An 11366-nucleotide genomic window follows, 5' to 3' on the forward strand; every position below is an offset into this window, starting at 1 on the left:
TGAATCTTGTTACTTGATGTTTATTTTTAATGCTAAGATTCAACCACATGCTGCTCTAAGAGGATTGTTCTGTCAATTTTAGTGCCAATCACAGGCTCTCAAATTAAGTTCCGGGCACCATCATGCTGCAGCTTAGCTCATCGTGAGCAGGGAGCTGCTGATTTTCCCCAAGGGCTGGGAGATGGAAACTCCCACCGGAGACAAACCCAGCTGCACTGAACACTCTGTCAGCAGAGGTGTCGCCCAGCAATACATCTTTGGCCTTCACTTCAGGGTTAATGATCATCCAGGGAGGCAAAGATTACCATCCTTTAAACCATAAGAGCGGAGCACAGTGCTACAAGTGATCGATTACCCCAGACAAACTGCTTAGGACTGCAGCTCACTAAAACATTGTCCAGCAAACACTACGCAATGCTGGGAGTGTTACTCAAGTGCCTCGTTTTCCCTGTAGTGCTTCAAATGCCTGTCCTCTGCAGGCATGACACACTTCTGTGGAGCATTAATATAATACCAATTATTTTACTAAACTCATGGCAAATTGTTTACAGCTGTTAGCAAAGCAGTGCTCTTGGCTTGGACGAGCAGCTGGAAAAGATGAGTAACTTGTCGCTGTTGCCCCACCTATCCTTATTTATTTTTGAGAAGAAGCAGCAGTGCTGCTATTGCCACACCGCATTATGGAAGCGCAGAGAGGCTTCTTGCTTACGTCGAATCTGGAGTAACCCAAGTCCGGCGGTGTTTGGCCAGAGGCAGAACTGCTTTGCTTTAGCCACCAGAGAGAGCTGCTGCTCAACTTTTGAGCAAAGCTCTGGCAACTCCTGGCGCTGCACAGCTGAGAGCCCTGGCTTCCCCGGCGATGCGCTGGGGCACGCTGCTGCTCACGGGCTGGGGACACGGGGGACAGGTTTCGGGAAACAGAGAGAATCGTGGTTAAATAAACACCCCCAAGTTTGAAGGTACCCCCACATTAGTCATCACTCCAAACGCAGAGTGGAAACCAACCTTCCAAGACCAGAGCAGGCTGAATGTGGAGATTATCCTAGGAATCGGCTGGACCCTTCCCCCAGTAAAGAACGAGTCTCTCCTCTTTGCTGCAGCAAAAGCTTCTATGGGCAGAGTCACGCACGACAGTCAGTCAGTTCAGATTTGTGCATGAAAATCAAGTGCTTAAGCATGGAGTTTGAGATATTTTGAGGGCTATATCTAGTGTTATCAGAGGAGTGACCCTCCTAATACAAAAGCCACAGAGCAGATATTAAAACCAGCCTGAATGCTAAAGGTGGATACATATTTACAGCTCAGCTAAAGCTTATTACACTGCTATTGACTTCACTGGAATAGTATCTGTTGCTTACAAAGTCAGACAGTCTTATTAATACATTAACATTTTTAATAAAGGGTAAAATGGATCAAAACTTGGCTGACAGCCATTCAAGTTTACCAGTAATGCAAATGTTTCTTTTTGGCAATTAAATGCTACTGAGCAGCAGCTCAGAAGTGCTAAGTATGGAGCCTTACATTTTATTATCCCTGCTTTTTCCCAGCAGTTACTGATTCCTGTCAGTGAACCTTTCAGAGACTGGCCAGATTTTGATGGTTATGATGCTTTCAGATGTTCAGGGTAGCAAATAGTTTCCAACTGACATTCATCCTTGCTGATTTAGTTCAATAAGGCGACCAGCAAATACAGCTAATGTTCCTATAAAACAAACTAGCATAAATATGCCAAGGAGGAGATGATCAAGCACCATTGCAACAAACTTCCATTCTTCTGAAGCCTGGGAAAGAAACAAAGGAGATGGTAAAATCTCTGCAGAGCCCTGTTTGTTACAGCATTCTTGTAATTTACTGCCTTGAACAAGGGGAAGGCTCTTCCATAGGTGCCATTATTTCTATGCAAAAAATGCTCATTTTCTTCTCAAAAGCAGGCCAGTGGTTAAGAAAGCCTAAGCAACCTGGAAATATGAGTTTCAACACTAAACTAACCAGAAACCCTGGCAATTTGCTGAACAATTTCATTAAAAAAAATGTTGAAAAGCTTAATTGTTAGGTCAATTGTTGCTTCTGAAAGTGAGTTTAAAATCTTGAAAGTAAAACTCTTAGCTTGACCCGACTGACTTGTTTTTCCATTGCTTTTTTGTTCTCATGAAATATCTAGGCAATTCCTATTAATTTAACCCTAATCCCTGCTTTGCATACCACTCTAATGCCTTGCAAAACCTTCTTGGTAGCTCCATCAGTCTTTTTTCCAGTTGTGGGACACCATGAACCGCTTGCTCTGTACCTTTTCACTGGATGCTTTTGGTGGGAACCCAGCACAGTAAGAGCATGCAGAGGGCAAGGCACCAAGTACAGCAGGGCTCATGATTTCCACCCTGTAAGTCCGCCTTAAGCAGTGACATGTGCTGACCTAAAGCACCTTCTACTTGTGCCTTGGCTCTCCCACAAGTAGAAGAGGCTATTGTAATTTATCTAGAGGACACTCTGATAATGAATACTGTTCTGAGGTGGTTCAGAAGTGAATGCAGAGAAGGGACAGCCTTCAGAAGCCGCAACCTTCAGGTTTATTTAGGGAACTTGACTTTTGAAACCCCCTGGAAGTGATATATCAATAGTGCCCCGATGACACAAACAGCTGGGCTCCACTTCCGAAGGGGGCATTTGCTGGTAACCTGAAGACCCTCCTTGTAAGCCAAGGAGGAAGTGAAGCCCAGAGATGTTGAAGCTATGCCAGTCCTGCTGAAAACAACAATTTGTCTGCAGAGAGGCAAAGGACTCACAGGGAACATGAGACTACAGCCAGAGCTATTTCACATGCTCCAGGAATTTGGTCACAGGAGCAAACACCGTGGTGTAAATCCTGTCTGTGGGAAGGAAGCACCTCCTTTGCAAGAGCATGGGTCAAATTATTTTCTCAGAGAACCCCTCTGTCTTCAAACTAGCCTGCAGCTCAACAGGAGAGGTCTGTGACCACTTAGGAAGGTGAAATACCAGGACTGAATTACTCCTGCAAAAGCTGTGTGAGCTGAAATAAAAGAGGGGTTAATTGTACCGAATGTGCTAGAAGGAGGCAGAGCTAGGTTTTCCTGGGGAGCACTGCCATGTGTGACTCTTTATGCTTTTATCCTTCCTTTGGCTTGCAATGTGGAAAAAGTCAGTATTCAGAGTAGCTCATGCCATGCTTCATTTGGAGGAACTACTTGTAGTATTCAGGAATAAAACAAAACCTTATCAAAACTGGAAATACCATTTTTAAGTTACATTTAACACTTCTCAGATAACACTACTAGTCTTTTGGAGTTTGGCTTGATTCCTGGGTTTTCAATAGCAGTATGATCTTACCACAGGGGCAAGATGCCTGAGTGGGAGACAGAAGAAATGTGTTTTGGAACTTGCTTACAGTTCTTGAAACTGGTTTCCTACTCACAGACACTCCATCTCTATGGCTTCAGATATCACATAAGAAAACCTTAGCACTAACACTTTTTCGTTTTCTATTATTTTGGGGAGCCAATATTCAATTAACATCTGGGACAATTATTTGTTGCTCCTTGTTGACTTCATTAAGCAGAGAAGATGTCCACTGCTAGAGCCAAACCAGGACTTGGAGTGTTTTTGTAAGGCAGGGATATTTTGCCAAAAACGTAAGATGTAGCAACCTGAAAGCTAGAAATGAATCATGCACAAAAAAGTGCCTTACATTACTGGCTTCTTGGTCCGATTTCATCGTTTCCGCAATGTATTTGATTCCCTCTATAGCGTTTTTCACATCTGGATTTTTGGTAAGTGGGGAGTAGAAGTTGACAGGCACAGAACCTGACTTCCCAGAAATGTCAGAAATATCAATGTCTTCTGCAAAAATGTTTTTGTCTTGTTTGTCTCTCGATGGTCGTTTCATTGTAGAGAAAAACATGACATTTGGGATTGTGTCAATAAAGATCTGAAAACAAAGGGAGAAGATGACAGTTGCTGGTCTGTGGGGCTGTTATAGCTGCAGCTGTGTGCTGAACAGAGACAAACCTCTCCCCTCCCAGATCGCCTCCCTTGCTGGGCCTGCTACAGATTCCCTCTCCAACTGTGTCCCTGCCCACGCCTTAGTTACATTGGGCTTTTGTCAGCCCGGGGCAGAGGGAGTCCCCCGCAGGCCTGCCGCACACTTCCCAAAATCCTTTTTTGCTGCTGTGCGCCCAGCATCCCCTCGGGAAGCGGTGCCGCGGAGCAGGGCCTCAGCGAGCACGACCCAGCTCCAGCCATCCCATCTAACTTCAAACATATTGCCTACAAATCCAACTCAAAGAATGGACTACAAAGAAACTCTCTTGGCTACTTAGGTTTGATTTCGCTGTTATGAATGTTTGCTACACAGGTATGTAAGGTTTACAGTAAATTCCTTTGGAGTGACAGAGACTTGCAGCCAGAGCAATGTTAAGCACATGCAGCGTTTCCTGTTGAAAGTTCCCTTCTGCAGGGATTGTTTGGGCTACAGAGGGAATCCAATATAACCTGTAACCTTAAAAGCATAATTAGAAATACACAGAAAAACCTCATTTCATGTCATGGTTTAGTATGAACCCAGGCAGGCTTCAAAACAGCAAGGATTGCTGAATAAATCAGATGATCTTTGATACTGTCTCCCTGGCAAAGAACTTGTAATGACAGACAACCAATTTTTTCTACATCTTATGATTACCATTAGACTTCTGTGCAAGGATAGTCCAAGGGCTGCAGGGCAACTGTATACTGGAAAAGTACAGAGAAGATTTTTTAGCTTTTGCTAAACCATCTTTTGCAAAATGGGATTCTGAACTCAGGTATTCCCACTGGCTTTTATGCTCTACACTCTTGCAGGCTGGTGGACTTGGTCACTGGCGGGCAGCAGTGCCTTGCAATCAGATGGAGAATTAGACCAGGATATGTAATTCAAGTCCAGATGGACATTTGCTTTTCTCCATTCCCTACATTTAGCTGCCCATGTTTTGTCTCACCTGTTCCCTGCAACACTGTACCCCAGTGAACAATTTTTGTTGCTTAAAGGAGCACTTAAGCAACCTTGCCGACTTTATGCACAGCTAAGTAGTAAACACTAGCTCTTGTGCCTAGACACCTTTAACATGATGCATTTACTTCCCCAATTCTTTTTTACTTTTATTAGAAAACCTGCCAATAAAATATGGAGCGTTTGGTGGAAACCAGCCAAGTGTGCCAAGCCACAGAGCTCACCTTCCTGACCCAGGGGGGCATGGTGTGCGTGCTCGGGGAGCGGTGGTGGGTGTTGATGACGATGACGGTGATGATGATGGAGGCGATGACGAACACCATGGTGAACAGCATGTACTTGCCGATCAGAGGCACTGCGCTGGACGTGGAGGGAATCAGCTCCACGATGACCAGCAGGAACACAGTCAAAGACAGCAGGACAGAGATGCTGAGAGTCATTTTCTCACCTGTCATAAAAAAGCCCCAAAAATCATTGCTGCTCCTATCATTCAGTACAGAGAGCATTTATTTGAGAAGCAGGATGTGGGTGAGAGCTATTCACACAAACACCTGTGTGCATTTTCAGTGTAATCATCTCTGCCAGCATCCAGAGCAGTAAGTAGGCTGGGAAAACCCAAGAACCTAACAGCACCAGCTCCAGCACTAAGGTGGGAATTACCAGGAGTGACTGGGTGATGTGGGTGATGGATATTTTTACTTGCTAGGAGCATTTTGTGGTCTCTGCATTTTGAACAATGCAGCATACGTACCTGATTAGTGCTCTACAGCCTCCTGAGGTTTGCTTCTCTTACTCTGTCTCTGGGCAGAGAGCAGACCAAAATCACATCTGATACCAGGTCAGTTGCTCTGCGACATCTCCTCACGTGTAGAGGGTGTCAAAATTTGAATTATAAGACATTATTCACACATTTCTTTTATCCAGTTCAACTTTGTATAAAGTTTTCCACTCAAAAAAATGCATAAAGTATTTCATAAGAAGGGGCTTACACTGAGATTAAGTGGCATGAAAAGCTGATAAGAGGCAAAAACAATGAAGCAGAGGAAATGGTTGCAGAGTGCCCAAGTGTGTCTAGCAGAGACAAAGGAGGCCAAAACAGGTCAGGATTACTCTGTGCCACACAAGGTGATGTGTGTGTGAGCAGGCAATGAGCCCTCTTCTCTGACATGATGCAGAAAGGCCTCTGTCACCCCTGTGTGCTCATTAACTGCAGGATGTACTAACACACTATCTACCTATGGCAAAACATAAAAATTATCCAGCTAAGTCTTTAGTTTGCAGAACTTAAAGCACCCGTATTTATCAACAGTTTCAGTTCTCAGCACTTATCCTTTCTTTGCAGAATATTTAAAGCCATTATTTTCAGTGGAAATGTCCAGTTTTAGTATGCACCGGCCTTCAAGCTGAGTGATGATTTCAAATACTGGGAATTTCCCAGGAACTTCTTAGAAGAGCAATTTCTATGGAAGTAGGATGAATTAATTTACATACCTGAATCTGTGGGTAGGTAAAAAACCAACCCTGTTAAAAAGGAGAAGAGCAGGCAGGGGATGATGACGTTCACAATGAAGTAGAGAGGCAGGCGTTGCATGAGGAAGTGGTAGGTGATGTCCAGGTAAGGGGTGTCAGGGCAGCAAGCGTAGTACACCCAGTGCTTCCAGCCACGGTAATCCTTCATCACCCACTCCCCACTCTCCATGAAGTTACTCAGATCTGGACGATCACTCTCCTGGCAGCAAAACACCCAAACAAATTCTTAATACCAAGTGTTCTGAACAAAATCAAAACTTGGCAGGTCTGGCTCAGGAACAGGATTCCAAGTAACTCATGCACTTTGTGGGGTTTTTTTTGTGAGTAAACAACTCTTGTCTATGTTATTTTGTCTTAGATTACAGCCTCTACACAGCATTCAACTAAATATTTTACAGAAACAGTCAGGGACAGTAGACTGAAAAATATTACAGATAGGAGACATATCTGAGGGGACAGGGAAAGAGTCCTTGGCAATGGAAAGTCTTGAGCAGAGAAAATGTGCACCCTCAAAAAAACCCCAAAACCAAGAAAACAAACAGAAGCAGAACAGGCAGCACCATAAAAAAGTGGTGCAAAGCTGCCAGAGGACAGACAGGAGACTGTTAGGGCACAGGGATAATATGTATGCAGAATTTAGGAGCCAAACCAGGAAATTTTTTGCTAGATCTACAAATGAGAATTTTCTGTTTTACAGGTTGGGTCTGATTGTTTTTTTCCAGTCAAAACTAGGTCATATTCCATTCTAAATCTGAAATTTCTCTTAAAAACATGTACAGGTCTTTGCTGCTTTTCCAATTACAAACTCCTTGCTTACCGGGTTAATAACAACCATTGTACCATCATATGTCCATGTTCCCAACTTCATACTGCAGTTCTGCTGGTCAAATGGGAAGTGGGTGACTATAATTTCACAGTAACTCTTAAAAATAGCTGGTGGTGTCCAGGTGATCAGACCTGTGTGCTCCAGAAGGACTTTGGTGTATTTTACAATGGCAAAATCACCGTCTGCACTGCAGAAGGAACAAGGACATTAAAAGTAATATGGGCAGCATAATCAACACAGTCACAAAAGGATTTCTCTGGCTGTGGGTCAAATGACTCCTGCGCCTGCTCCTGAAGAAGCTTACTCTGAGAAATCGTACGCGCTGGGGATGTCATGGGAAAACTGTCTCATCAGAGTGGTGCCACAAGGCAGAGCTCCTGCCTCACTCCCTCCCTGCCTCCCTCCCTCCGCAGCTGGCACCCCTTACTTGTTGTAAAGAACAAGGTCTGGCCGCCAGATATCATCTGAGGGGATGCGGATTTTTTTGACGCCACCGTAGTCGTCTGGATTCCATTTGAGGTTGACATCTGTCCATTGCTAAAGATGGAAGATTTCAGCCCCTGAGATCCTCTCCCAGCACTGGGGTTAGTTTAAGTATTTCCCAGAAACAGTTCCTCCCTTGCTTTGGGACATGCAGGTAAGCATAAACATATGGGAGTGGGACCACCAGCTCATTTTTACACTAACTTAAATTTTGGTTTAAGAAGCTTATTAAAAAACCTAAAAAAACCCAAAAGAAAATAATACAAAGATAAATATATCAGAAGCCTACTGTTTGAAATCCAACCCCAAATGCTTTTCTTAAGACTCTTAGCATCTAGAGCACTTTATTCTTAAGATCTCAGTAAAAAGAAATGCTCTTCTACCTGATCCACCTGTCCAAGTTGCCCCTGAAAGTATGACAGTGTAGTTAATTCCTGACTGTGATCAGTGCATTTATTTGAATTAGATGACATGGTTAAGAATATTTAGTTACCTGTTTCAGGCGTACATTGGTTGTCACAATCTGATTTACTTCATCCTTAAAAAAGAGGAAAGGAAAAAAAAAAAAAGAAGGGAATATCAGCAAGCATCAGGATTAAAGGATAAAAATTGTTTCCTTAGGAAAAGGACACCATTTGGCACCACCACATGAGCCAGTGGCTCAACATTACCCACGTTCATACCGTACCACGCTAATGAGCTGGATGAGCTGCAGCCCCACGGTGACAACGACGGCGTCCTGATGGTCCTCCACGGGCCGCACCACCTTGTTGTAGTTACTGAATAAGTCCTCCACCAGGCGAGTCTCGTCCTCATAGCACAGGGCCAGCCCAGCTGCAGAACAGCAGGGGTGGCACCAGTCAGAAGGGGCAGGGAGCAGGCGACAGCACCGCCAGTCTGAGGCTGGCGTGGAGGAAACGCTGGTGCAGGGACAACACCAAGGCCTCCCTGTGACAGGGACCTCCAACCAGGATCATGAACATCAGACTGAACATTAGGAGTCTTCCAGCCTGAAACTGTGCATGTTTAACATGCAGTACTTATGGGCAGTTAAACACAGCAAATATCCATTCTCAGGGATTTCTGATGTTGCCTTTTCCACCTTCAGTTCCACAGACCTTCCTGTGACAGTAACATTAAAGAAGGCGAAGCACACCAGTCATTGAGAAGGCATCACCACCCAGACTCCTTGCATCCTCAATCTAAGTGGAACAATAGCTCCTCTCTACCATGGGAGTTGCTCAGGTTGTGCAGGTGGGTGAGAGAAAGAAACCCCTCCCTGTGTGGTGTAGGTTCATGGACAGCTCTGCCCACAGGCTGCCCAGCATGACCTAGCCATGCTGTGCCAAAGAGCCTTGGAAGAAAAATTGCACAAATGTAAATGGCAGGGTGCAACCCTGTTCCAGTGGAGCCTTCACAGTGCCTGTGCGTGGCTCTGCGCTGCCGAGAAGCACAGGCACTGGAAAGCAGATGGGCCCTGTTTCCAGAGAGCCTGTGGCAGAAGAAGCAGGCACACAGTGTCCTCAGATTGCAGCTTCTTCACAGCGGAGGAAAGCAAATGGAAGCGGTGTTTGGGGATGTTTTTGTATGTCTCTGCCCTTAAAGGTAGTGAGAGGGAGCAGAACAGTTGAGCCTCACTGCAAGCATTTTTGGCAGATTGCATCCTTGTCTCCCCCTCTCTGCTGAATCCTGGGCCACAGAAGTCAACAAGAATTTTGCTGCTGACTCCAACCTAAGCTAGGATTTCCCCTGGTTTCCTAACTGACTTTTCACCAACTCCTTTTATGTAGCTGAGCTGAGATTGCCAAGGATTCTGCCTTGGCCTTGTTCTGCCATGAGATTATGTTAAAATACTTGGATACTAATGAGAAAGCCTGTCTGTTGCAGACAGGCACCATTTACTTCCCCTGCTAGGATGTGAGCGAGGGTGGCCAGGAGACATCTTTCAATTTTTAAGTTATGATCACAGCATCACATCTAATCGAAGCTCTATACTTTATTAATACAATTAAAATCCTCTCTCATTTCTCCCTTCTGGTAGGCTGGCTTGGTAGGAATTTAATATACTGCTTGAAATTTTTGAAAAGCTTTTAGGATCACAAAATATTTATTCTTTTAAGGGACATTTTAAAAAGAATTATCTCAGTACAACACATGCAGCTGCAAATCAATTTTACCTCCTTGTCAGATACCCCACAACTTAATGAAATTTCTTGTAATGATTTTTCACATTCCAAGCCATGCTTACTAGATCCTTTCACATATTTTGAAATACATGTAGCACCAGGGCAAATGGGAGCATGAAACACAATTGCAGAGAGAAAAACAATTAAACACAAACTTCTCCACTCAAAATATCTGTTGACTGAAATTACAAATATCTGAGCAGATACTACTGCACTCCAAAGCTTTCATTTAAACGACTTGGTGTGTTCATAAAACCTTACCGGTAGGACAGGCTGCTCTTGGAACACACGCTCGCTCATGCTGAGGTATGTGCAAAGCCCTGGTCCCACACGCTCTGGAAGGAGACAACCCCCCTTCAAGGCAATGGCTGGAACACCTTTACCTGTGGAGATGAGCAGGAGTAGTACACAATGGACCTTCATCATCCTCTTGCCGCAGTCATACAGATGGAGACAGGCTCAAAGCACCTCTGAGGTCTCTTCAGAGGGGGCTGTACTGCTGAAATATCCCCATCAGGGTATTGATTTACAGCACCTGTTCTGGGAATGACAGCTGAGGGCCACTGCACCACCAGGCTGGAAATGGGAGCACAGTGTGTTTCACCCGTCAAATATCTCCTGCAGTTTACAGAAGGTCATTTTTCTTCCTAAGTATCAATGTGATCTCTGACTAACTAAATGAACACACACACAAATAAACTAAGAAAGGATTATCTGTAAGTAACTGAACATCTTGGTGAGATCTCAGAAACATTTTTGTGAACAGAGCAACTTGCCAGGTTGAAGGTTTTGTTTCTCAGAGACAAAACAGGCACAGTCACTTATTTCTGATATGTCCCCACCAGCGTACAGACGGCATGCTGGGACAAGGCCACTCTCTTGGCTTCATAGAGGGATGGGAAATCTTTGAAGAAGCAAACAAACATTCTCAAGACAGATCCATCTCTTTTAGTCTACCAGGACTTCCTGGTAGAGTCCCCACCTTGAAAGCTATTAACTAAGAGAAGACACCCCACCCTCCTGGCTGCAGCCACCTCTATCCTTACTGAGCTGAGAGGCTCAAGTGGTACAAACGTGACTGGTTTGTCTCTACAGCAGGGCAGATCCAGTGGATTTCTGTAGGGTGTGCAAGAGCTTGCTCTTTATTGCCATGAATCACCTGGAAAGGTGTGAAAAGTGATGTGTTTGGTAATAATACTCAGTCATTCAGGCTAGCAAAGAAAACAAGAAACAGTGGATAAATTTATATATATATATACACACACATATATACACACACTACCTCATATATACATGATTATCTACTCTGAGCTCAACAATATCACTCAGGAACAAAACCTTG

General features: G+C 44.3%; 1 protein-coding gene across 3 annotated transcripts; it reads right to left on the bottom strand.

The window, feature by feature from the left end:
• Positions 1-10592, bottom strand: CHRNA1 (cholinergic receptor nicotinic alpha 1 subunit). Of its 3 annotated transcripts, none has more exons than XR_001331244.2 (10): positions 10408-10592; positions 8527-8672; positions 8332-8376; positions 7783-7892; positions 7347-7542; positions 6491-6728; positions 5224-5447; positions 3704-3943; positions 1006-1781; positions 1-888 (listed from the first exon to the last, which is right to left on the bottom strand). XR_001331244.2 is itself a non-coding variant. In XM_005519815.3 (9 exons), exons 1-9 carry the CDS (start codon positions 10448-10450, stop codon positions 1650-1652), a joined length of 1374 nt encoding a protein of 457 aa, XP_005519872.1. In that variant the 5' UTR covers positions 10451-10592; the 3' UTR covers positions 1-1649. The 3 variants fall into 3 exon arrangements, 1 of the variants encoding a protein (XP_005519872.1); XR_001331245.2 differs by having other exon boundaries at positions 2-1109; positions 1522-1781; XM_005519815.3 differs by having other exon boundaries at positions 1-1781.
• Between the last annotated feature and the right edge of the window lie 774 nt (positions 10593-11366).

This window comes from Pseudopodoces humilis, chromosome 8 (genome assembly GCF_049639895.1).
Source record: "Pseudopodoces humilis isolate 2021_Gansu_Grassland_sample_001 chromosome 8, ASM4963989v1, whole genome shotgun sequence".
Classification (NCBI taxonomy): domain Eukaryota; kingdom Metazoa; phylum Chordata; class Aves; order Passeriformes; family Paridae; genus Pseudopodoces; species Pseudopodoces humilis.